The sequence below is a fragment of the Fusarium oxysporum genome, chromosome 1 (assembly GCF_000149955.1).
Source record: "Fusarium oxysporum f. sp. lycopersici 4287 chromosome 1, whole genome shotgun sequence".
NCBI lineage: Eukaryota > Fungi > Ascomycota > Sordariomycetes > Hypocreales > Nectriaceae > Fusarium > Fusarium oxysporum.
Genome location: NC_030986.1, coordinates 1,734,174 through 1,758,185, shown reverse-complemented (window position 1 = coordinate 1,758,185; position 24,012 = coordinate 1,734,174). Strand labels below are relative to the sequence as shown.

At 50.1% G+C, this 24,012-nt stretch overlaps 9 protein-coding genes across 15 annotated transcripts; 4 read left to right on the top strand and 5 right to left on the bottom strand.

Annotated features, from left to right (window-relative positions):
* Window positions 1-97: 97 nt before the first annotated feature.
* Window positions 98-3,230, bottom strand: FOXG_00052 (uncharacterized protein; the record flags this gene model as incomplete). The annotated part of the gene is made up of 5 exons (XM_018376110.1): window positions 98-859; window positions 913-1,390; window positions 1,454-2,619; window positions 2,672-2,746; window positions 2,895-3,230. The coding sequence occupies 5 exons, from the start codon at window positions 3,228-3,230 to the stop codon at window positions 98-100; spliced, it is 2,817 nt and encodes a 938-aa protein (XP_018231624.1).
* Window positions 3,231-3,389: 159 nt separating this feature from the next.
* Window positions 3,390-5,792, top strand: FOXG_00051 (prolyl-tRNA synthetase). 3 transcript variants are annotated; one of them, XM_018376107.1, is made up of 6 exons: window positions 3,390-3,685; window positions 3,737-3,777; window positions 3,834-3,924; window positions 3,976-4,058; window positions 4,106-4,235; window positions 4,287-5,792. In XM_018376107.1, the coding sequence occupies exons 1-6, from the start codon at window positions 3,514-3,516 to the stop codon at window positions 5,585-5,587; spliced, it is 1,818 nt and encodes a 605-aa protein (XP_018231621.1). In that variant the 5' UTR covers window positions 3,390-3,513; the 3' UTR covers window positions 5,588-5,792. The 3 variants fall into 3 exon arrangements, with proteins under 3 accessions (XP_018231621.1, XP_018231623.1, XP_018231622.1); XM_018376109.1 differs by having other exon boundaries at window positions 3,737-3,781; XM_018376108.1 differs by having other exon boundaries at window positions 3,390-3,777.
* Window positions 5,793-5,863: 71 nt separating this feature from the next.
* Window positions 5,864-8,181, top strand: FOXG_00050 (prefoldin, alpha subunit). Of its 3 annotated transcripts, XM_018376106.1 has the most exons (7): window positions 5,864-6,027; window positions 6,089-6,250; window positions 6,330-6,439; window positions 6,493-6,610; window positions 6,671-6,755; window positions 6,813-7,332; window positions 7,390-8,181. In XM_018376106.1, the coding sequence occupies exons 1-5, from the start codon at window positions 6,006-6,008 to the stop codon at window positions 6,721-6,723; spliced, it is 465 nt and encodes a 154-aa protein (XP_018231620.1). In that variant the 5' UTR covers window positions 5,864-6,005; the 3' UTR covers window positions 6,724-6,755; window positions 6,813-7,332; window positions 7,390-8,181. The 3 variants fall into 3 exon arrangements, with proteins under 3 accessions (XP_018231620.1, XP_018231619.1, XP_018231618.1); XM_018376105.1 differs by having other exon boundaries at window positions 6,671-7,332; XM_018376104.1 differs by having other exon boundaries at window positions 6,671-8,181.
* FOXG_00049 (uncharacterized protein) lies at window positions 6,802-8,707 on the bottom strand. Its single transcript, XM_018376103.1, has 4 exons — window positions 8,278-8,707; window positions 7,670-8,217; window positions 7,383-7,619; window positions 6,802-7,330 (listed from the first exon to the last, which is right to left on the bottom strand). The coding sequence occupies exons 1-4, from the start codon at window positions 8,485-8,487 to the stop codon at window positions 6,841-6,843; spliced, it is 1,485 nt and encodes a 494-aa protein (XP_018231617.1). The 5' UTR covers window positions 8,488-8,707; the 3' UTR covers window positions 6,802-6,840.
* A 718-nt stretch (window positions 8,708-9,425) lies between these two features.
* On the top strand, window positions 9,426-11,900 carry FOXG_00048 (origin recognition complex subunit 1). 3 transcript variants are annotated; one of them, XM_018376100.1, is made up of 4 exons: window positions 9,426-9,876; window positions 9,932-10,362; window positions 10,416-11,044; window positions 11,094-11,900. In XM_018376100.1, the coding sequence occupies exons 1-4, from the start codon at window positions 9,484-9,486 to the stop codon at window positions 11,804-11,806; spliced, it is 2,166 nt and encodes a 721-aa protein (XP_018231614.1). In that variant the 5' UTR covers window positions 9,426-9,483; the 3' UTR covers window positions 11,807-11,900. The 3 variants fall into 3 exon arrangements, with proteins under 3 accessions (XP_018231614.1, XP_018231615.1, XP_018231616.1); XM_018376101.1 differs by having other exon boundaries at window positions 9,426-10,362; window positions 11,094-11,878; XM_018376102.1 differs by having other exon boundaries at window positions 9,447-9,876; window positions 10,416-11,900.
* Window positions 10,414-13,501, bottom strand: FOXG_00047 (pre-mRNA-splicing factor prp46). The gene is made up of 3 exons (XM_018376099.1): window positions 12,252-13,501; window positions 12,034-12,198; window positions 10,414-11,973 (listed from the first exon to the last, which is right to left on the bottom strand). The coding sequence occupies exons 1-3, from the start codon at window positions 13,378-13,380 to the stop codon at window positions 11,888-11,890; spliced, it is 1,380 nt and encodes a 459-aa protein (XP_018231613.1). The 5' UTR covers window positions 13,381-13,501; the 3' UTR covers window positions 10,414-11,887.
* A 109-nt stretch (window positions 13,502-13,610) lies between these two features.
* FOXG_00046 (26S proteasome non-ATPase regulatory subunit 10) lies at window positions 13,611-14,894 on the top strand (the record flags this gene model as incomplete). The annotated part of the gene is made up of 8 exons (XM_018376098.1): window positions 13,611-13,802; window positions 13,862-13,887; window positions 13,940-14,068; window positions 14,133-14,235; window positions 14,288-14,301; window positions 14,356-14,587; window positions 14,642-14,736; window positions 14,838-14,894. Exons 1-8 carry the CDS (start codon window positions 13,751-13,753, stop codon window positions 14,892-14,894), a joined length of 708 nt encoding a protein of 235 aa, XP_018231612.1. The 5' UTR covers window positions 13,611-13,750.
* A 140-nt stretch (window positions 14,895-15,034) lies between these two features.
* On the bottom strand, window positions 15,035-18,243 carry FOXG_00045 (uncharacterized protein; the record flags this gene model as incomplete). Its single annotated transcript, XM_018376097.1, has 4 exons — window positions 18,141-18,243; window positions 17,582-18,036; window positions 16,043-17,505; window positions 15,035-15,985 (listed from the first exon to the last, which is right to left on the bottom strand). The coding sequence occupies exons 2-4, from the start codon at window positions 17,766-17,768 to the stop codon at window positions 15,035-15,037; spliced, it is 2,601 nt and encodes an 866-aa protein (XP_018231611.1). The 5' UTR covers window positions 17,769-18,036; window positions 18,141-18,243.
* Window positions 18,244-18,819: 576 nt separating this feature from the next.
* FOXG_17790 (uncharacterized protein) lies at window positions 18,820-24,005 on the bottom strand (the record flags this gene model as incomplete). The annotated part of the gene is made up of 2 exons (XM_018397775.1): window positions 18,820-20,964; window positions 21,009-24,005. The coding sequence occupies 2 exons, from the start codon at window positions 24,003-24,005 to the stop codon at window positions 18,820-18,822; spliced, it is 5,142 nt and encodes a 1,713-aa protein (XP_018231610.1).
* Window positions 24,006-24,012: the final 7 nt, after the last annotated feature.

Sequence of the window (24,012 nt, the reverse complement as noted above, 5' to 3'; positions counted from 1 at the left end):
GTGCCTTTTTGACTCCTGCACCAACATGTGTATTGTAGCGCCAAAATATTAAAACATGGGTTCAGCTTCATCATGTCATCACAGTTGATGAGCTCTCCTACATATCCTCCTCTCCGGCCAAGAGCTCGGCGTAATCGTCCACTGAGGCGAACATAGGAAGATCCTTGAGTTTTCTGCGCTTCGACTTCGTCTTCTCGCTTGCTGCCTCCTTGACCTCGAATCCCCCCTCATCCTCGCTGATCAAAGCACCGCCCATCTCCTCATCGGACCCCTCGATATCCACACTCATGTCGTCGTCGTCATCCTCGCCCAACTCGCCATCCAAGGACAATGCTTGCGAGTCATCGTCTGATGCCATTTCTGAGTCGTCGAGGTCGAAGCCCACATCAGAGCCGTCGTCATCAGGGTCAACGCCAGGTTGTGTAGACACCAGCGCCTTCCAAACTTCATCCTCTTGCTCGTCATCAGATTCAACGTTTCCTGCAGCTTGAGCATTCTTCTTAGTCTCCTTGCCCTCCTTGTCAACCTGCTGGAAGTACTGGTGGAAGAAGATATCCTCCGCAGGAACATCTTCCGCTTTCTTCTTCCAGAATGCGGATGAGTTCACAGACGACACGGCACCTCCAGCTCCACGGCTGCCGAGCCAGATGTCGCCAGCGTCCTTGGTAGCCCGTAAAGGCTGCATGATGGACACACCCTTGGATGAATCGGTGGCCTTGGCGTTTCGGTAGACGAACTTGTCCAAGAAGCGAATGAGTGAATGGCTATCAAGGTCCGGCTTCAGTGACTTCTTATTGCGCTCCAATATCGACATCGCATAGACTGTAACCGACGGATGGTAGTGACACTGAAGAGGAATCTGAAAATAGTCAGCATGGTGACACTGAGTTGAGACAACAAACTGTAACTTACCATCTCCCATAAGCAACTACGATTGGCGTTGCTATACTCGGGATCTCTCTTTCGACCATCGTATCGTTGCTTTTCATTTGCGGGCTCATCGTCAAAAATGGACTCCTCAGGCTCTTCAAGTAGAGTCGAAAGATCGGGGAAACTCTCGCGTAGGTGTCCGACAAGATAGAGAAGTCCACACGTAAATGAGGGTTGATGAAGACCAGAAATCTGGAGCATACGCTTGGCAAAGGCCTTGACTCGGCGACTGTCAACATCGTTTTTGAGCGCGCGCAGGAGAAGGTTCAAGTAAAGTGCCTGCTTTGAGGAGTTCACCAGTCGAGGATCAAGTAGGGACTCGTACAAGGTCCTATAAAACCTGTCGTTTGCAAGACTTCTTGATGAAGATATTTGTTGGATCAAGAGAAGCGCCTGGATTCCAGTGTTGAAGTTGCCTGAGTGAGCAATCTTGAAGAGTGTGTCTAGGTGAGATTCCATGCTGTTACAGTGTCAGTGTTACGTGTGCGACAATATATGTTGAAAGAAACAGAATCACACATACATAGCATCGTTGCCAACCATGAATGGAGCTGCGCGGTTGACTCCAGTCAAGATGGCAGATACAAGCTTATCGGCAGCCTCAGTCTCAGGCTCAGAAGCTGAGGGCTTTGCTAGCTTACCGCCTCGCGGCCTTTGAGGTCGTCGTCCAGTATTCCGTTTAACGTCACCTTTGTTATCGTCATCTTTGCCCGGTTTCGAGTCCGTTGGCGCAGTGATTCCTAGACTTCCAGTCTTCAAAATGATAGTAAAAAGATCAAAGTAAATTCGCATCAGGGCCTCAGCTAATGAAGGCTCCTTGTTGCTAAGTATTGTCTGGTTCAGGGTGTTGATGGCATAATACTTTGATCGGTGGTCCTGAGTTGGGTGCAGAAGGATATCCTGTTCGATAGTTCGGACGATGATAGGTTTCATTCCAGGATGTGAATTCTGCAGCTGGAGAATGAGGTACGACGCTCGAGAAGAGATTTTGCGGTCTCGGTCACCCAACTTATTGACAAGCAATCTGAGGAGGTTGGATTCTTGCTCAGGCTTCTCCTTGAGGAGGCCATAGACAAAATCGAGTGCTCGGGTACGTGAATACTCGATCTCGTCTGAGCACCAGGATTCGAGCAGTTGAATGAGTCGAAAGTAAGTCGCCTTAAGCCAATCCTCGTAAATCCAAGCAATCAGGTGGGAGGGTGTGATCTTCCCAGGCAACGCGTTGCCAGGGGCCCAAGGCTTTCCAGGATTTCGCTGCAAAGTTCCAACAAGTCCTGGCTGATCGTGGAAAGCTCGAAGGCGGCGGTCAGCAGGGAGCAATGTGCCGGGGCCAAGCAAATCAACGAGCGCGCCAATGGCACCAAGGGCCTGTCCTCGACTTTTCTTGGAGGCCAGGCTCATAAGAGCATCAAAGGCCCTGATGTTGTGAACCGGAGACTCTTGAACGGCAAGAGTGAGAGCAGAGACCTTATCGCTAAGTGTACCTGAAGTCATGATTGTTGACAAGAACTTGTGAGAAGACTGAGCAAAGACGCTGGTTCTGTATTTGGTTGCGTCCTCCTCCAGCAGTGCCTGAGCGTGCTGTTTCAGAGCATCCAGAGCGGCTCTAGGCGGAGTTGGCTCATCAGTAGTCGGTGCGGGGAGTTTGCGTAGCTCAGAATCATGCCAGTCTGCTCGAGGCTCGAAGGCCTGTCTTACTGTTAGCGGTCAGAAAATTCGCCCTAGAAATCGTTCAACCTACCATGTTGCCTTTCTTTTGGGTGGGTTCCTTGAGTGCCACGGCCTGTTCTTCTTCACTATCATCGTCATCAACCCCCTCAACTTCGTTATCTTCAGCATCGTCGTCGTCGTCGTAGGTAGTCATGCATTAGCTTCTCGTGCTGTTTGGATAATGGCGGTCTTGTTCCTGACTTTCCTTCCGCCTCCTTGAAAGAGGGCAAGTTTGTGAAAGTACCGCTGCTTACAGCTCTAGAATCCTTGGGGCCCTGAGTGTACTCTTCGTCGTCAGAGTCAATATCTTGAATAAGCGCCAGGTCGCTCTCGTCGCCACCAAGGGCCTTTATCTCTTCCAATAGGGTCTTTTCGTCGATCTTTCCGCTCTTCTCACCAGATGAACCCTCGGAATTTCGCTGTCTCTTTTGATGTTGATCGCTGTTAGCCTTGGTTGGAGGTTGCTTTCGTTTGCCAAGCTTCTTGTCGATTGTAGACGTCAGATTATCCAGTGCACTATTGTCGAAGTTTGGGCCCTTGGAAGAGCTGCGAGGCCCTTTGCCTTTCGGTTTCTTAGAAGGCTTCGCCATGTTGTCAAAGCCGGTTTGCTGATTGAAATCTCAGATGGAAACTCTTAAATGGAAATGGATCTCAGAGACCTCCAACTTTTTTTTTTTTTGGCATCACATTTTTCCGAGTGTCCCACCTCCACCTTCCGGGCGTCTAGCGCGCCTACGGGCGCTAATGCAGGATGACTAACATGATAGCAATTAGACGGAAGGTCTTCCGACCATTGAATTACTATCAAAAGAGGGCCTGGTCTCATAAAAGTTGTATGTGTTGAAATCTCTTGTCGTCTCAGTTTTTAAAACCATGATTGGCACAAGGATTGCCCGTATAGGCGGCTCTCTTATCCAACGGGGCCCCTGGGGTGTGCAGCTGCGCGCCTTGTCAGTCACAAGTCTAGCAAAAGCCGACTCGCAACGGTCTGCACTGTCGACAATATGGTTGCCAACCGGGGGTATCACTGCTAACGAAGATGAGTGTGAGTTTGTTTTGTTTCCATTGAACCTCTTATGAGCTCATTAAATTTTAGTCGGCCATGGAAAACTCGTTCGCGGTGGTTTCCTCCGCCAGGTAGGTAGCTTAACCTGAGTCGCCAAATGATGACTTGGGTGTTAATGCATCGGCAGGCTCACTCTGGAATTTTTCAGCTTCTTCCCCTAGGGCTTCGTGTTCAGGATAAGATAGAAAAGTTGATCGATAAACATATGCGCTCAGTTGGTCAGTACGATGCCAGCAACTTAGCACATGTCATTAAAACGTTATCCGTAGGTGCATCAAGATTATCCCTGTCAACTATTTCATCAGAAGAACTGTGGCGAAAGAGTGATCGTCTTGAATCTGTTGCGCCGGAGGTAAGAGTCTGAAGCTTTGATGAAGCGGTATGGGCTGACTCGTTCAGCTTTTTCGACTCAAAGATCGTAAAGAGACTCCGCTGATATTGTCGCCCACACATGAGGAGGAGATCACCATGCTTGTCGCCGGAATCGTCAATTCATACAAGGACCTTCCAATTCGACTCTACCAGATCAGTTCGCATTTCTATCTTCAACATTGACGCTAAACCTACTGACGTTTCCCAGCCCGAAAATACCGCGATGAGCGTCGCCCTCGCCACGGTCTTCTACGCTCACGGGAGTTCCTCATGAAGGATCTCTACACTTTCGATCTCACAACACTTGAAGCTGTGGAGACCTATCGTCAGGTGTCTGCAGCATACCGCGCCTTCTTTGATGAGCTAAAACTCCCATATCTTGTGGCCGAGGCAAGCTCTGGTGATATGGGCGGTGACCTAAGCCATGAATATCACTTGCCAAGCTCTGTTGGAGAAGATACCGTGATAAATTGTGACTCTTGTGGCTATACTGCTAACGACGAAGTCGCTGCTCTCCGACCCCCCTCTACGGCATATGATGGTTCGGAGAGCCCTCCGGCGTCTCACTTTCGTGTTTGGCGAGGTATTTCCAAGGACAGAAAAGCCTTGATCAATGCGTGGTATCCTCGATCATCGGGGGCCTCTGCAGAAAGCGGTCTCAACCTTCATGCCGTCAAATCAGCTGTCCCTGAGCTGGACGCCACCATTGAGGATCCTTTGCCACTTTGGGGAGCATCATTGGAGAGCGGAACGACAAAAGTGATCAATGTTGTTGATGGAAGACTTGTACCGGTGTTTGAAAGTGTTCGCGATCAGTTACCGTTGTTACCCGAAGATCTTCAACCATACCAAGTTGAGTATTCAACAATTGACAGCACAGCCTCTGGTGGCGGGCTGAATTTGGCACGTATCACTGATGGCGATGCCTGCCCTCGATGTGAAGAGGGCGCATTAAAAATCCATCGTGCTTTAGAGTGCGGCCATACATTCCAACTTGGAACTCGCTACTCAGTACCACTCGATGCCTGTGTCACTATACCACGCTCGGGGATTCCGGCGGCAGCTGCGGAAGAGGGACTGATTCCAGGGAGTCGTGTTCCTCTTCAAATGGGCTGTCATGGCGTTGGCGTTTCGAGAATCATTGGTGCTGTTGCTGAGATTCTTGCGGACGAGCAAGGACTGAATTGGCCCCGAGCCATTGCGCCGTTTGAGGTTGCGATCATACCTGCATCAGACTTAGCCGAAGACTCTCTGAGAATTTACGACTTACTTGCCGCGGGCGACAATTCGCGTAATGGCTTGGACGTTGTTCTCGATGATCGCCAGCGATCATTTGTCTGGAAGATGAAAGATGCCGATATGGTAGGCTTTCCTGTCTTGGTTATCATGGGAAGATCTTACAAAGAAAATGGCACTTGCGAAGTTCAATGCAGACGACTTTCGATCAAGGAAACTGTAAAGCTTGACGCTCTGCCAGAATTCATCTCAAATTTGTTGGATCAGCTGTAAGGGATGGATCCGGATTATTATAACATAACTACTACATTCAAGGCGAATGTATAATAAACAAAGCACAGTTCATAGCAACACAGGTCGACAAAATTAGACAAGTTAAAGGGAAAAGAAAGAAAATATTCACCGCTTAAATTAGAAAATGTAGTATCTTGGGCAAAACAAGAGAAGGCCACTAATTACTTGGATTATAATGCAGCTACTTACGTACCTTAAGTATGGGAGTTAGGCCCTAGCAAGGAGGTGACCAGGCAAATCAATGACAGTGCCTATAGCACCCCCGTTAGTAGAATTCAACAACCCCACGTCGTTTTATTACTAAAGCGAGATCCTGGAGGGGCATTCAAAGGAAGTAATTCACGACAACTACTACCTGTCCGCCGACACTTCAGTATACACCAAAAAAAAAAAAAAAATGGCTGGAAGACAAGAAACCAGTAAACCAACTACCAGTAACTCATTCTGAATACCCATTTGCTGACCCTACTTGCGCTATAGTCAACCTCGATACGCTAGAGCCCCAGCAGCTTGCCCAAGTCAAGAAGCAGCTTGATGAAGAGCTCGAGCACTTGACGACGTCGTTCGCACAACTCCATGCCGCCCAGAACAAGTTTAAAGACTGCCTCCGATGCGTTAAAAGTCGCGCTGCCGCTCCCGAAGGTACATAACCCACCTGCTTAGCCGCTTCCCCCACTCAGCGCACAATCTCGCTTTCTGAACAGCACCTGACATGCTTTAGGATCCAACTCTGTACTGGTTCCCCTCACCAACTCCCTCTACGTTCGCGGTGAGCTCGCAGATGCCGATACTGTATTGGTGGATGTAGGCACTGGATTCTTGGTTGAAAAGGTATTTGTGATCCTGGCAAGCTCGGAACTGCTCACTGATTGACCACCATACAGAAACTCAAGTCGGCCGAAAAGTTCTACGAGAGCAAGGTTGAGGAGCTGGGAAATAACCTGAAAGACCTCGAGGTTATTGTCCAACGGAAGCAGACAAATGCACGAACGATTGAAGAAGGTATGTTTTTCTCGGGCACGCAGCCTCTACTAGGAGCAAGGCTAATATGACCCCTAACAGTTTTGAGGCAAAAGATTATGGCTGGCCAAGGGCAAGGCGATCAACAGGCCTAAAAGAAAGAATCAAAAACTTCTCATCATTCTAGGTACGATGAAGATTAGCCAGACGCCAGTTTAGTAGGTATCTTACGGTGATCCCCCAGGCGGCACAACATCGCCTTTGCGTACCTGCTATGACGAGGCAGTATCAGCATGCACTCTGTTCAGGAGGGCTTGGACCTCCATAATGATCCGCAAGAAGCACCCCAGCCTCGACTGGAGATCATCACCCTCCTCCCAAATATTCTCGAGCCCCTCCCCCCAGTCCTTTCGGCCACCACTGGAGTGGTTCACACTTTCCTCCCAATGGGGGGCGTATAATTCAACCCCCCAAGTAACATTTTGCTCCCCAATCGTGCGAGATCCCTTTAGAGTCTTGGTGATGTTGATCTTGAGGACATAGGGGGATTCTTTGAATGGAATTATTGCCCAAGATCTTGCCTGAATTTCAGTGATTTGCTCATCGGGGATCGCAAGTTTACTCGTGTTGACTTTTGGCAAAGGGAGAATGGTGCCCTCGTCTGGTTTGAAGACAACCGATATCCTCTTTGCAAGATCTCTAAACTCTGTTGGAACGTCCACTTTGTCCCAAGCGTCCATCCGAATGTTCCAATCGTGTTCCCTGTAAGTGCAAGACATGAATAAGTGAGATTTCTTTCGAATAATTGACGTACATGTTAGGAGCAGCAATCGTCCAACTCCAACGTGCCCGGGTCTCTGGCCTAGTAGCGCGGACCATTGCTAGTTGCATAAGTTGAGGATTGTAGTCGGCCTCAGTCTTGATTTGTAGACCACTGGCCACTACAACCACCTCACAACCTCGCCTCATGTCCTTCATGTTCTTGCAGATGCCTGCTTCTGGGCGTGAGATATACTGCAAGAGTTGCTCCGCCTCGTTAGCGTCTCCAAGTCTATTGCGTGTCAGAAGCGGTGGTCCAATTTGAGCCTATTGCCTGCTCACCTGGTTACAATCGAGGCTCCTCCACGACTGGGATACATGTTCATAAGTCTGGTGAAATGGGCGAATGCGATCTCGTCTTCAGTACCTTTCGGTCTCTTGGCAATGATAACGTGCCCGAAATTGACTCGCAAGCCCATGGTCTTATTGAGTGCCATGAGGCCTTCTGCCGAGGACGCCAGGTCGGACGCTAGTCTTGGCAAATGTTCATCCATTGAGGAAGCATTGCTGACAGGATTCGAGGTTTTAGAAAGAAAAGATGGGCGTGCTCCAAGTTTCAACTGAATCATATCAGTGACGACCGCTTTAGTTGGCCTCTGTACAAGAAAGCGCGCGGGAGAACTGTCGTTAGATAGACGCATGTCCCGAATTCTCCAGTTAACCGCTTCAAACGCCTGCTGAAGGCGATGGATAGAATCGCAGTGAATCTCAAGAATGTTTGGTACATCCCGCGTGATATAGACCCGATACTTTCTGCGGATATCGTCGAGTGCCGCTGGTTCATCCAATGCAACAGGTAGCAAGTGTTGCCCGGGAAGTACAAGGGCCGCCTTTAAGTCTCGTCAAACGCTGTCATATAAACTTAGAGGTGAATTCGAGAGGACCCTTACCTGTACTAGATATTTTCCCGCCGGTGGACGGCCAAGATGTTCAGCATCCTCGGCTTGCCGTATCTTTTCTTCTCTACCTTGGTAGATGTTTTTAGCTGTCTTCAACTTCTCATTTTTCGTCGACGCAAACTTTGGCGCCCTTGAGAGAGCAGTTGGAGGCATGAGGTCACCTCTACCCGAGGGTACTCCTCTTCCCCTACCCTGATACATGCCGTATCGCAGCGCCTTTACTCAAGGGAGAAGGGAGAAGGGAGGAGAATGAGCTGGTGAACAGCAGACAATATTTATCGTTATGCGAGATGCAGACCGGAAATGTTGAAATGACTGATAGTCACAGTGAATTCTTGTGTTTGGAAGAGTTGAGCAGGCGGAATGGGGGGAAGGAGAAGAGGTGCATGGAAACAGTGAATCATAGCCGGGCGGCTGCCTAGGTAGGTAGGGATGAAGCAAACAATTTTATTGCATTTTGTTTGAGTGCAAAGCTGATACTGCCCATCGGCAAAGCATGATTGCTCTTTCCCGTTTGCTATCCTGCATCCTGCATCCTTCATGGCACTTGCACAGCTTTCGGCTCACAGGTGTTTGCCCACCTTACATCGTAGGTAGTAGTAAAATGTATATCATTAATGTAGGTAAGTAGATGCATACCTTAGTAGGTAGCCTAATTACCTAAGGTAGGGAAATCTTCTCTTTAATTCTATGAGGTGTCTGAGTTGATACGTAAATAAGTGAGGATACTTTAAAAAAAACAATTCAATTAATTATAATTAACAACAATTTATAGCCTTTTATTTATTTATTTTAAAAGAAAGCATTCAATTAATAAATGGTATTATACTAACTACTTAGATATAAGGTGTATTTTAAAGTTCTGACAGTATTGCTAAGGTGAAGATTAAGATATAAAATAAATTGCATGTTTCCATGACTCTCTTTAAACTTATCTATTACATATGATTTTGTTGCGCAAAGGCACCAAAAGTGGGATAATAATTCGACTATGTAAGGCACAGTACACATAACAGGGTGCCTGGTAGGTGTTAAAGATTCCCTACCAAAGTACTCAAGGTAGTATTGTAATATGGTTATAAACCCCCGATATATGCATAGCCCATAGCAACCAATTATTTGTTCTTTACTTCCGTCGCGTCTCATGCGACGCGTGAATCGTTGTGGCAGCACCTAGCACCGGATAACGACAAAATAATGGCCCCCATCAATTCAGAAGAAAATACAAAACGTCAACTGTCTAAAATTCCCCATGATCTATCAGACGATGAGCTTGCGGACGCAGAACCATCATGGCAATGGATCTACAACTCTACCCCAACGACCGAACGAAGCGATGGAACACAGAGCGATAGAAAACGAAGAAAGGTAACAGGTGACAGGATCGTCGGGGCCAGGATTGGCCAATTTGAATGTAGAATTGGAGACACTGTCATGCTCAAAGCCGATGGCTCTAATGAGGCCTGGATCGCCTTGATCTGCGAATTTGTTGAAGACGATGGAGAGGGAGAGAAAGCAGCAAACTTTATGTGGTTTTCGAGTGAAAAGGAGATCCGAAGCAGGGACAAGAAACGATCCGATTACTACCCAGTCAGCTTTGAAACCCCTTGAGGCTGTTGAATGTAGACTAATCAAAAATTTATAGAATGAACTCTACATCTCTCCATCATGGGATATCAACCCCCTGGCATCAATCAACGGCAAAGCTAAGATCATGTCTCAAGATGGTTTTCTTGCGAAATACCCACAGGGTAAGGTTCCTCGAAATGATCCAGACTTCGGTAAGGTCTTTGTCTGTCGACGAGGCTGCAATACCCGCACTGCTACGTATACAGACGAGTTTATATGGGAGGAAATATATGGGGGCGAGCATGATTTGTTTGCCTTGATGGATAGGGTCAAGTCTGGTACAAAAGTCACACGACGTCGACGAAAGGCTCGGAGCCCGTCACCTTCTGATGATACTTACCATCCTGCTCAAATTCCGCAGACACCGACCAAAACAGGACGAGGCTCGGTAGCTGCTACGCCAACTTCACGAAGGAGCCAAGCCACACCGGGCTCTCGTGTCAAAAGGTTGGTGATCAAAGCTGCTCGCCCTGGCGTTAGTTATTAACAATTACTTGTAGGAGTGCAAGCAAGAGACTTGAGTTTACACCTTTGGCCACACGCAAACTGTCGCCTAGCCAAGTTGGATCTTCACCTTTCCAGATAGCACGATCTCGCTTGCATGTCTCCTCGGTCCCAACCAGTCTTCCTTGTCGGGAAGGAGAATTTTCTTTGGTTTATTCTCATCTCGAAGCAGCTATTTCGGATGGCACAGGTAACTGTATTTACATTTCTGGAACACCTGGAACAGGAAAAACAGCGACGGTCCGCGAGGTCGTCTCCAGGCTTGAAGAAGCTGTAGGCTCTGATGAGCTGGACGATTTCATATTCGTGGAGATCAATGGTATGAAAATCACGGACCCTCACCAATCCTATACCCTTCTCTGGGAAGCCCTTAAAGGGGAGAGAGCTAGTCCAGCGCAGGCTCTTGATCATCTGGAAAGAGAGTTCAGCAACCCCAGCCCTCGCCGAATTCCTTGTGTAGTGCTCATGGATGAGCTTGACCAACTAGTCACCAAGAATCAGGCCGTCATGTACAACTTCTTCAACTGGCCGACTTTGCGACATAGCCGTCTTATTGTACTTGCAGTTGCAAACACCATGGATCTTCCCGAGAGAACTCTCAGCAATAAGATCAGCAGTCGACTAGGTATTATCTCAATCAGACACGTTGCTGTGATATTAACTAAAAGCTTTAGGTCTAACGCGTATCACGTTCCCTGGTTACAATCACGAACAACTGATGAAGATCATTCAGTCACGATTAGAAGGAGTCCCTGGGAATATCGTAGATCCTGACGCTATACAGTTCGCCAGTCGAAAGGTAGCCGCAGTCAGTGGTGACGCCCGAAGAGCCCTTGACATCTGCCGCCGAGCTGTTGAGCTCGCCGAGGCCGATGCTCCTAGTGATCCCGCAACTCCAAGCAAACGAGACAGTCAAACGCAACCCAAAGGTTCAGGTCGCGTTACTATTGCGACAATCAAGAAGGCCATCAACGAGGCAACCACTAATCCCATTCAACAACACCTTCGAAGCCTGCCTTTGATGTCCAAGCTTGTCATGGCAGCTCTTTTGCTGCGTATTCGAAGAACAGGTCTTGCCGAGACAACCTTCGGGGACACCCTCGATGAGATACACCGTGCCTGCCTTCGAGCTCCAGCAGCACTTCCAGGCGTAGCAGCAGTCCTCAACAATGGCCTGAAAGGAACGCAGATGGGAAGTCAGCGCCCAATGACCAGACCCGGTCACATTCACATAGCGGCGCTCGAATTAGTAGCGGCCGGCCTGATTAACCTTGAAGCTCAGCGCGCAGAGAGGTCCAGTAAGCTCCGTCTTTCTATTGCAGACGATGAAGTAAAAATGGCCCTCCGTGATGACGGGGACCTTAAGGCTTTGGGTATCGGTGTATAACAGTTGTAGTATAGAACCCGAACGGCGTCCTGCGACAATTCATCCTTAATAAAAAAAAACATACTACCTCTAATTGCTCCTTTAAAACTTTCGTCGGGCCAGTGTTGGCTTCCATTCGAGGGGGTGCGACTCTTCTGTTGCTGTTTCATCTTGCTTCCAGATTTTGACTATGGATAGATGCATTAGCAAGGCAAAGACGAGCATGCCAAGGCGAGATCGAGACTTACTTGTTTTATCAGCTTCACCACAGATCAGACGTAGGCCAGAGCGATCGAACGTTGAACTCATGATACCTGCCTCGGCATCAAGAGAGCCGGGTTGAGCTGTGGTGTCAAGAGATTGGAATCGGTGACCAGTCTTCCAATCCCAAAAGCTCATGGAGCCATTATCGCCTACAGTTCAAATTAGACACATGTGGCGAGGAAGATTGAATCGTATCACTTACCTCCTGTAAAGAAGACATTTTGCTCGTTAACACTCATCGTGTTAATAATAGCATTGTGGCCCTCGAAGTTCTGCATGAAAGCACCTTCAGGACACTTCCATTGCTTGACACTCCCTGTGCTACCACTAGCAAATGTGAACTCTGATGGGTGTGTTGCTAGAGCACGAACACCCTTCTTGTGATGAGTTAGTACACCCATGGTCTTGCCAGCTGCGAGATCCCAGAGTCGCACTGTCGAGTCCAAAGATCCGGTGATAACTTGAGGGTCAGCCTCTTGACAAACGAGATCGGAAACCGTCTGGGTGTGGCCAGACAGGACGTGAATGTTACTTCTGGTCCGCATATCCCAGACACGGGCGACGCCATCGCGACCACCAGTGACCAGAACATCGAGGGTAGGATGTAGGGCAAGAGTATAGACACCACTGAGATGTCCGTGGTAGTGACGGATAACTTTGTTAGTCTCGAGATCCCAGCACTTGACCATCTTGTCTTCGCCACAAGAGAAGAGATAAGGATGACGAGGGGATACCGCAAGGCCGCGCACAGTACTGATATGTCCAGTAAGAGTCAACCTCAGCGAGCCCGTGGCCAAGTCCCAAATCTTGATAGTTCGATCTCCTGCGCCGCTTGCAAACCATTTGTTGCCAGGTTCAACAGCCAGACTACGCACCCAACCGAGATGACCAGAGATGACCCTCATTAACTTCCATGGCGCGTGCCATTCTGGCTTCTGCTGCTGAAGGCCTTGCACTCCTCTTGTAGTAAGACTCATGTTCTGTGGTGTACTTTCGTCCCTGGCAGCAGGAGTAGATGCCTTGCCTGAACTAGGCGCACCCTCAAGGAGTTTCATGGCTGGGCGAGCAGGCACACCAGCCTTAGAAGCCTTCTTCCCAGGCTGTTTCGTTGGAAGCTTCGCAGTAATTGATGGCGGTAAAGTCTCGACATCTGAGTATTCGTTACGGAACCGTCTCTTGATGATGGGGTCCTCGGACGCGTCGTCTAGCTTCTGGCGCTTTGTGGCCGATCGCTCGGATGCATGGGCGTAGACTGTTCTCGAGACGTTCGCATTTTGTGCGGCGAGGGCATTGAGTCGAAGAGCATCTTGAGACACTTCTGGTGTCTCCATGATGTATGTACGGCTGTGTTTGCGACTCAAAAGTACCTGGATGACCGCTGGGGATGTTGATGATGATGATAAGCTGGGATATCTTTTGCGATGGAAGCGTGTAAAGGCTGGCAGCTGCGTGTGGCGCTAGTTTTTTCTACTCCATAGCGCCACATATGTGTGGCTATGAGGTTCAGGTACCTACCTTGCTCTCCACTCAGTCCCTGACTTCCTGCTAGCTCTCTTCTGCGCTGACAGGGATCTACGTAAGATCAGCTACCTACAGCCGGTCGTCACACTAACAAGCAGCACCTGTTTGATATCTCCATCCCGACGGGAGTTTATTAGCAACATTTGTTTTCTTATCCGCTCGTATTGCTTCGTAGGCAGTATGGATAACGATGATAAGTTCCCTCTCCATGCCGCTGCTCGTGAGGGGCGAGGTATGCCTATTGAATTATACAACTCCATGACTGTGATCACCCCTAATCGGCAAATATAGTAACTGTTTTTGAAGGGCTTCTCAAGGTCGGCATTCAGCTTTATAATTATATATATCAGACATTAATTTCTTGGACAGTCAGACCCAAAATTGTCGCAACGAAAGGATAATGATGGTCGGTATCCTATACACTGGGCAGCTTCTTCTAACAACTTGGACATCGTTCAGTTGTTAGCCAACCAACGCAGTTTCGATGCTGATGTCCAGGTGAGCAACGACTTCTCATTGAAAGTCTTCCTCCACCTCCAGGACAATAACCAACACATTCTAGGATGAAAGCGGGTGGTCTCCTTTGATGATCTCAGCCAGTGTTCCAGAGGGTGAATCTGTCGTCAAACTTATCCTGTCCAAAGACGCGGACGTGAACCTCAAGAGTAAGTCTTGCTCTCCGTCTATCACTCTAAATATACTCACCGGACCTCAAAGACTCTGCTGGACAGGTAACGCTTCAATCGCTACATCTGAATTGAGAACCATCTAAGCTCAGCATATAGACTGCCCTTCACTTTGTCGCCTCCAAGAAGAACCTTGACATTGCCCGTGTTCTTATCGACAACGGCGCGTCGACCCGAGTACGTGATCGTAGGGGCCAGTATCCCATACATCGCGCTGCTGCTGTCGGTTCTGTACCTATGGTGACTCTGCTTCTCAAAAACAGAAGTCCACTAAACCCTGCCGATAATGAGGGGTTCACTCCCCTTCATCACGCAATTGCAGAGGGACATGGTAAAAAGACTCTTTGCCACCGGCGTCAAAAAGCCACTAACCTGTGTTCTCCAGGAGACACTGCTGTTGCCCTCCTCAAAGAAGGCGCTGATTTCACCCTAAAGAACAGCGCGGATGAGCTAGCACTTGATCTGGCACCAGATAAAGAAGTATGTATATCTCTAAAAACACAACGAAAATGGAGTTCTTGGCTCTCTTCTCTTCGCACCACTCTATAAACTCCCATCTAACTCTGTCTCTTTGTCAACAGGTACGCCGATATGTTTTACAAGGTGCAGAGCGTGAGGGTATCGAGTTGTCAGGGTAGCTAGGAATACATGCTAGAAGAAAGAGAAAAAATGTGCAAGATATCACGACTTTTCCCGAGTCTAAGATGCGAACACGAGAGAGCAACGAAAACAAGGCAGAAGATAACGAAGTGAAATAGAAACAAGTTCTTCCCTTTTCTTACTTCATCACGGTCCGTTCCACCAACTCGCGATACATGTCCTTGACGTCCTGAACGTCAGCCTTGAGCTCCTCAACGAGCTCGCTCTTCTCGCCCAGCATCTCTAATGTTGTCTGATATCGCGAGTTGATGTTCTCTACTTCTGCTTCTAGCTCTGTTACCCGTGCCGAAGCGGTTTTTTGTGTTTCCAGCTCTGTCATCAGGTTCACAATATCAGATCGCGCTTCGTCTCGCTGGCTGCATACACGAGCCATTTCTTCTTTAGCAGCCACCTTCTCGGCTTCCAGTCGTCGAATTGCCGCGCTCATTCTCTCGACGAGCTGAACGGAAGGACCAGCCCCAACTGTCGATACCGAAATCATGTCTTGCGCAACGTTGCGGGGAGATGAAGGGTCGCCGTCATCTAGACCATCATCACGATCTGGCGGCGGTGATGCGGCGCGCGGTGACTCGGTAGGTGGCTCAAAGGGTGAGAAAGGGGGTGGAGGAGGTATCGCATGACCGGCCGTGGACAAAGCACTAGGGCGAGGAGGTTGACTGGACATTCTTCGGCCAAAGAAGAAGCCATCGCCGGCGCTGTCGGTTTGGCTTCCCGGTGTGGGAACTCGACGAGGCTGTCTTGCTGGTACAGGAAGCCCGATGAAGTCCGAGCTAAAGGTTCGGGCAACAGAGAGCAATGGGGAATCGGGTCTGCTCTGAGACCTGGGTGTGCTTGTAGCAACATCGTCTGCCCATTGCCTTCGTTCGGCCTCAGCCAACACCTCCCTACTCGCCGCTCGCTGTTGCTTCTCGAGCTCGTTGCGTGCCTGTTCAAGGGCCGTCTCCACGCTCTTGTGTTGGATTCTGAGGGCAGCAAGCTCTTCACGACATGTCTCGAGCTCCTGCCGAGCGGCTGTGAGAGCTGGACTAACGTCCTGAAGCTCATCCTCGAGTCGCTTGTACCGAGTTGCCTGTGAAGGTGTCAGCCATCTTCCCCCTTTTTTTACTGTCGAGAACATGTAATTTACCGCGTCACGAGCCTTCTTCCGCATTTCTGACTCTCGTCGTTGCGCTTCGTCCCTTTCCTTTTTAAGGCTGGCAGCCTTAGTCAGGAGTGAGGTTTCTATACCTTGCCAGTTCTCGCTGGCTGATGCATACTGCGATTGGAGGGTTTCAATATGTCGTATCAACTTGATGTCACCACCTGATCCTGCAGAAGCCTCCTCGGCCGTCACTCTCATTGCCTCGAGTTTGCCCTCGGCCGCTCTCAGCTCAAGTTTCAACTCTTCTTCAGTATTCCGACCACGTTCTAATGCTCGGTCTAGCTTCTCTTGCCACTCAACCTCAGTCAGGCGCAACTTCTCAACCAATGCCTCCTTTTCTGACCGCAGTGATGCGATAGTATGGTCAAGTTCCTGCTGTTTGTTCTTCTCAATATCTAGCGCCTTTTTCAATGCCTCAGTGTGGGCGGCTTGTATTTGCTCAGCCTTGGCTTTAGATTCTTGCTCCAGACGTCGATAGGCCTCCTCCTTGACAGCTTTGTCTTTCTTCAGGGCGTCGATTTCCTTCTGGAGCGTAGCGTTCGCTTTTCGCACTTCCTCGTTTCTCTTCTCTTGCTCTTCCTTGCTCTTGATTCGACTACGTAGGGATTCCACCTCGGCCAGAGCTTTTTCTTTACCTTTTTTGAGTTCATTGGCCTGTTTCTCATTGTCTATAATCTGGGTGCGCAGCTTGCGAACGGTTGTTCGGAACTTTTGCTCTGAAGTTGAAAGCTTTCGTCCTTCCTCCATTAGCAGAGCGATCTTCTCATCCTTTTCGGCCAATTTGCGCTCTACACTACCCGCTTCAGCAGAACTTGCAGTCTGCCTAGCTGCATCCGTGGCATTTTTAGATAAAAACTGCAGTTTGGCTTGTAGTGAGTCGATTTGCTCAATGTACTCTTGAATCTCCTCTGAACGAGGCGTGTGAGCTTGGGTGGCATCCTGGTCTTTCTGTGACTCTTCAACTGGAGCATCTACGATCTGTGGTGCCTCTACAGGATGCCTGGTATCTGGTATTGGACTGTTCGGTTTTAGTTGGATATCGGATTTGTCCGTAACTTCTTGTTCTGGTGCACTTCGAGGTTCGGCCTCAGAAGGTGGCTCAACGATAATCGGGGTGGGGAAATCATGCTTGAAGTTTTGTTCACTAATCTCCCTACTATCGCTTCCTTCAGATGTCGCTGGTTGTTCAGCTGCGGGGGCGGAAGCTGGGCTGTCAGAGGAGGTCGACTTGTCGACTTGGTTGGCGGATTCAGTTGGCTTAATTTCCGATACTTCGATGCTTTGTCTCGTCACAACGGGTTCAGTGCTAGCAGGGCGCTCCTTGTCAACCGAACTACGAGAAGTATCGATGGAGCTGCGAGGCGACGATTGTGAGGTTCGCGAGGCCATAGCCTTGGCCAACCTGGCTTGTAGACGATCATTGGCACGGTTAGGCTTCGGAGCGACAGCTATAAAGAAAAACGAGTCAGCATGCGACAGTTCTGCCCGCACCAGAACACGGCTTAGGAGAAAAGAGAGGCTTACCAGATGCAGTGGGTTTAGGGCTTGGTGATGGCGAGGGCGCGGGCGCGGCCTTCATTCCCTGCTGCTGCTCATATCCTTGTGCCGCCTGTTGGTCTTCGTCAAGTAAGTTGTCAAGACGATTCTCGACGCCTTCAAAGGCCGACGAGAGGAACGCTCCCCATCGCGACCCTTTGCCCGGCGCAGTCATGGTCGAGTGACGAGAGCGCCCGAGGTGTTGGGTCACAGCTCGTCGTTGTCGGTCGTCAACTGATTGACGTGGTCGCTGGTGGTCACCTCATCGATGTGCTGCAGAAGAAGTAGATGTAGCGCCTGGGAGCGGCGCTTGAGTTGACCAGGTTGTACTGCAGCTGCAATGTAGGTGTGTAGTTGTAGTTCGGTGGTGGTGGTGGTGGTTTGCAGGGAAACGTTGGCTTCGAGGTTGAGGTGTCGTCAGCGCAACTTGGGAGTGGCATGTACTATACTAATGTTAGTGGGTGGTAAGTGGAGCATGGAGCTCCAGGCCAGGGAGGTAGGATGCTCCAGGATGATTAGGACAAGGAACAGGCTATATTGGAATTACCTCCATCATTGCGTGAAGAACTCATCGAAGGAATTCGATTTAATTATGATATGAATTGGATTGAATGACCCCAAGTTGTGTACTTCCATAAGTTAGAAGTGGTGTTAGCCCAGTCAGGAAGATGGTCCAAAATTGACAAATAGAGTGGAAAATGTGCCCTTTACCTCGAAGTAGTGACGGCAATGTGACTTGTTAGAATCGACACAAAGAGACCTCTAATAACCTAGATGGTCACGCATCGAAATATTCAGCTTTGATAACGAGTACATTCTAAACAAAAAATCATTTATTGAGTTGACATCCTGCCTTGTTTCCTGGGTATACATGTAGTACAACAATTCGCTATATCCAGCATATACAGTCCAAGTACATACTTATCCAGACTTCAAATACCATACCAGTCAAGATCCAATATCCAATGCTAGAATATCCTCAAAGCACCCATCCCAGATATGCCATGAGTTGATAATGCCAAGCCAAACCTAAACACCGACCATATCCATGTTGGTGTCATGTTGGCATAGAAAGTGGTTACCAAAAACAAGAGCACCGCAACGAAATGCATGAAGTAGTGGCAAACATTCAAATAACATTGGCAAACACGCTCGCTTGAAATAGACTCTCATGTATCGTTCGTTCGTTTGTTTGTTTGTTCGTTCATCCATCATCCGATCACTCCTTATCCAGCGATCTTCTTCCACCAACTTGTGCGAGGTGTTGCTGTTGCCTCCATAAAGGTTGACGCTCGACGGCTGTGGTGTCGCTCATCACTACCTTCCGAACGCCTATCTCGGTGACGTTCTTTATCTCGACCACCGCGCTCACGATCATCTCGCCTTGCTCGTCGCCTTCGCCGATCTTCGGCCTCTTCTGTCGGCTCTTCCTCATATTTCGATCGATGAGCTCGACGAGCTTCACGTCTTGCCATCTCGTCCTCGGTCTGTCCACCATTTGCTTCACCCCCGTCACCGAGGTCAGGAGGAGGGGGTGCGTCAGAGTGTTCCTTGACCCATGATGAAGTTCCAGAATGAGGCCAAGCTGGAGCCTGCGGTCTCTCTTCGCGACGATGGGATCTCCGCTGATTATATTCGTCTGTGGATTGCTGACTTCGTCGCTGACGACCTTCCTCTTCTTCTGCGCCTCGAGCAGCTCGCTTTGTGTCGCGGCGGCGGCGTTCACGTTTGGCAGCTCGACGAGCCTCTTCATCTTCGGCTTGTTCTGCGGCAGCAGCTGCTTCCTGTTCTCTACGCAAGCGCCTACGTTCAGCTCTTTGGGCCTCCTTTTCCTCTTGCAGTCGTTGTTGTTCTTCTTGCACTTGTCGCTCCTCCTGGGCTCGTCTTGCATCTTCATCACGCTGTCGTCTGCGTTCAGCACGGCGGGCCTCTTTATCTTGTCTTAGAGGATCGGCTTCTTCCTCGCGCTGTCGACGTCGTTCACGGCGTATCTCATCTCGAGCTCGACGCGCTGCTTCCTCGGGGTCAGGGCCGCCTTCAGCGGCCCTCTTGGCCCTGCGTGCAGCTCGTCTTGCTTCACGGTCAGCATCTACTAATACTGCATCACCATCCATTTTGGCACTGCGCAAGGCTTCGTCGTCAGTTGTCGCATAGGTACTGCGACGTCGCAGAGGGTCAGGTCGTTCAGTCTTGGGTGTTCGCAAACCACTGAAGAGGCCAGCGAAGCCTGAGGACTTCTTGGAACTACGTGGAGGTGCGTCAAAAGGAACGTCAGGCTCCACCATCACGGGCTCTTCATCCCTCGATCTCCTGGCTCGCCGACGACGTTCGGTATCGACCACGGCAACTTCTTCCTCTTCGCGAGATCGTGGTTTGTGAGACCGGCGGCGCTCGCGTCTGTCAGGCGCTCGGTCAGGATCTACCATAACCAAATCATCGTCCTCATGCGACCGTGGTTTATGTGAGCGACGTCGTTCATACCTATCAGGCACAGGAGCAGCGCCGGACATCATTGCATCTTCATCTTCGCGTGATCGAGGTTTACGCGACTTGCGGCGATTGCTTAATTCATCCTCACCCATGAGCATATCTTCAGGAGGAGGCGACACAAGTCCGCGAGCATTGGTAGAGTGGCGACGTTTGCTGCTGATGCCGTCTTTCTTCTCGCGCATGGTAGCGGAACGAGTGAGTGGTGGTTTACTGAACAAGGCAGTGCCACGAGATCGTGATGAAGTCTTCTCGACTTTGTCGGACGAGGAACCCTTAGACGACGTCTTTTCCTCTCGCCGTCTATGTCTACTTGACTTCTCTTGAGGCTCGTCCCTCTCTTCATGTGGTGTCGCGGCCCACCGACCAAACGAGGTTCCTTCGCGATGAATTTTGGGCCTTCGAGACTGCTTCGGCTCAGGTGGTGGCGTCAATGGAGGATCTGGAACTGGAGGAGGTGGAGGAGCATCGCGACGGGATTTGCTCTTCCTACTCTTCCTTTCTTTCTTTGGCGACAGGTCGATGACCTCGACGATTTCATCATCTGCAGGGGCTTCGGGGACTTGGTCCTTTGGCAGTACCTCGGGTTCTTTTTCTTCGTCTTCGCCGACAGCAGCTTCATTTTCGACGTCACTCGATTCTTTATCCGCAGTGTCTTCAGCTTCTGCTTCTTTTTCTTCATCGTCGTCCTCGGCTTCAATTTCCGACTTCTCTTCTTCAGGGGGGTTGCCGAATTCGACTACATCCTCTTCCTCATCTTCTGCTGCTGCGGCAGCCTCTTCTTTGGCCGCAAGCTCTGCAGCACGCTGGGCAGCGTTCTCCTCTAGGACTCTGAGTCGTTCGGTATCCTTTCTGCCCAGCCTGCCTTTTCTTGCTTTCTTGAACTGGAGGGAGTCAAGCTCCTCTAGTTCTTTCGCGATCACCTCACGAGCTGCGCTTCTGCCGCCTCTTTAGCTGCTGCCTCCTCGGCTTCTCTCGCTGCTGCTGCTGCTGCTGCTGCCTCCTCAGCGTCAGCATCATCCTCCCCCCTGCCCTCTTCCCCATTATCGATATCCTCGTCCTCCTCATCCTCCTCGTCACCTTCTTCCTCCTCCTCCTCTTCTTCCTCCTCCTCAGCATCATCAACTCCAAGATTTTCGTCGACGGCTGCTGCTTCTTTAGCAGCGCGTTCTTCGGCGCGTTTCGCGGCATTATCTTCCAAGACTCGAAGCCGTTCGGTGTCTTTTCTGCCTAGTCTGCCCTTTCTTGACTTCTTAGCTTGAAGGGCCTCGAGCTCATCCTCCTCTTCAGCGATGGCTACCTCCTCTGCTTCCCGAGCTGCTGCCTCCTCTGCTTCTTGAATTGCCAACTCTTCTTCGTCAGCTTTATCTTCATCATCTGCCTCAGGCTCCTCCTCCTCCTCCTCCTCCTCCTCCTCCTCCCCTTCACCATCTTCCTCCTCGGGTGGATTGGCTGTAGCAGCCTCAGCGGCAGCATGTTCTTCTGCGCGCCTTGCTGCATTCTCCTCCAAGATGGCAAAGCGTTCAGTATCTTTTCTGCCCAATCTGCCCTTTCTTGCTTTCTTGGCTTTAAGGGCCTCGAGCTCGTCTTCCTCTTCCCTCGCAATAGCTGCCTCTTCAGCTTCTCGAGCTGCAGCTTCTTCGTCTTGTCCTTCAGAAGGCTCCTGCTCCTGCTCCTCTCCTCCTTCTTCACCGTGCTCTCCTCCAGTCTCTTCCACACCTTCAATATCGGGCTCCTCTTGAACGGCTTCAGTCTCGGCCTCAACAGCAGCTCGCTCCTGTTCACGGCGGGTAGCATTTTCCGACAAGACGATAAATCTCTCGGTATCCTTCCGACCAAGTTTCCCCTTCTTTGCCTTCTTTTTCATTAAAGCTGCCAGTTCTGCCTCTTCCTCAGCGATTACCGCTTGTTCAGCCTCCTTCAGGCCATCATCTTCAGGCTCGGGTTCAGCAGCTTCAGGCTCTGGTTCGGGTTCGTGTTCGGGTTCACCAAGCTCTGCTTCGACCTCTGCAGCTGCGCCTTCTGTATCTCTGGTTGCCGCCTCCTCAGCGCGTTTAGCAGAATTCTCTGTCAAGGCTTGAAATCTTTCAGTATCCTTGCGGCCTAATTTTCCTTTCTTAAGCCTCTTCTTCGTCAACGCAGCCAACTCGGCCTCTTCTTCTGCGATGACGGCAGCTTGTGCCGCTGCCTCAGCTGACATAGCTTCAGCTGTAGCCGTTTCATCTTCCTCAGGCTCAGGCTCAGCAAGTTCCTCGGCTTCAGGTTCTAGCTCCTCAGCCAACTCATCTTCCTCGCCGTCTTCAGCATCAACAAATTCATCGTCTTCCTCTTCCTCAGCTCGGGGTACGTCTCCTAAATTCTCTTCTGCTTCCTTGGCTGCCTGAGCTTCGGCACGCTTTGCAGCATTGTCGACAAGAATGTTAAACCGCTCAGTATCAGAGCGGCCCAGTTTACCCTTCTTTGCTTTCTTCTTGTTTAGCGCTGCAAGTTCTGCCTCTTCCTCTGCAGCAATAGCTCTAGCTTCGGCTTCGGCTTCGGCTGCCTCTTGGGCAGCTACTTCTTCTGCATCAGGGTTCTCCTCGGGCTCCGGTTCAGGAATATCATCAACCTCTTCAGGTATCAATTCTTCGGCCTGACCATCAGGTTCGGCTTCCTTAATGGCTCGTTCTTCCGCGCGTAGAGCTGCATTATGCATTAACAAATCAAAGCGTTCTGTATCCTTTCTGCCAAGTTTGCCCTTTCGCGCCTTTTTAAGAGTAAGGGCAGCGAGCTCCTCCTCTTCTTCAGCAGCAATAGTAGCAGCTATAGCAGCAGCTTCAGCTTCGATAGCGGCAGCTTCAGCATCTTCCTGACCAGTAATATCTTCTTCTTCAGCAACATCTTCTGGGGTAGTCTGGGCCAGAGCTTGAGCAGCGGCGGCGGCGTCCTTTGCTGCCTGCTCTTCAGCGCGCCTTGAAATATTTTCGGTTAAAAATGTAAACCTCTGGGTATCCTTATTTCCAAGCCTTCCTTTCCGTGCCTTCTTGGCTTCAAGAGAAGCAAGCTCTGCTTCTTCTTCTGCGGCTATGGCAGCGGCCTCGGCAGCGGCTTCGTCGTCAATATCGGGAACCGGGGCTTCGGGGGCTTCTTCGACAGTCTCTTCAGGTTCTGGGGTTGGTTCCTCAAGCTCTTCTTCGCCAAGTAGCTCTTCTACGGCCGGGGCTTCCTCAGCAGCAGCCTCAACCTCACGGGCTGCTTGTTTCTCGGCTCGTTTCGCGACATTCGAAGACAACTGCTCAAAACGCTCTGTATCCTTGCGTCCTAGTTTACCCTTCTTGACCTTCTTGGCTGCTAACATGGCCAGTTCTTCGTCCTCAGCGTCAGCAACAGCCGCAGCTTCGGCTTCAGCAGCCTCTCTTGCGGCTATCTCTTCAGCCTCGGTAGCGGCGGCTGCTGCAGCAGCTGCGGCTTCTTCGGCTTCTTGAAGTGCTTGCTCTTCGGCTTCCTTTGCAGCTCGTTCCTCAGCAACCTGTGCTTCCCTTGCAACCTTGTTTCCCAGAAGATAGTCAAACCGATCTGTATCTTTGCGTCCCAGCTTTCCTTTTCTCTGCTTTTTTGCTTCTAGGGCAGCAAGCTCTTCTTCCTCTTGGGCGATTACTGCCGCAGCCTCAATTTCAGCGGCTTCTCTCGCCACCGCCTCTTCCTCAGCAGTAGCAGCCTCAGCTTCAGCAGACTCGATGGCAACGAGCTCAGCAGCAGCAGCGAGCTCGGCTTCTTTGGTTGCTTGCTCTTCAGCTCTCTTAGCAGCATTTTCAGTAAGGAGGGTATATCGTTCCATATCCCTCTTGCCCAGCTTGCCTTTCCTTGCTTTCTTCGCCTCTAGGTCTGCAATTTCTTGTTCCTCAGCGGCAACACAAGGCCATAGCCTCTGCAGCTGCAGCATCATCTTCGTG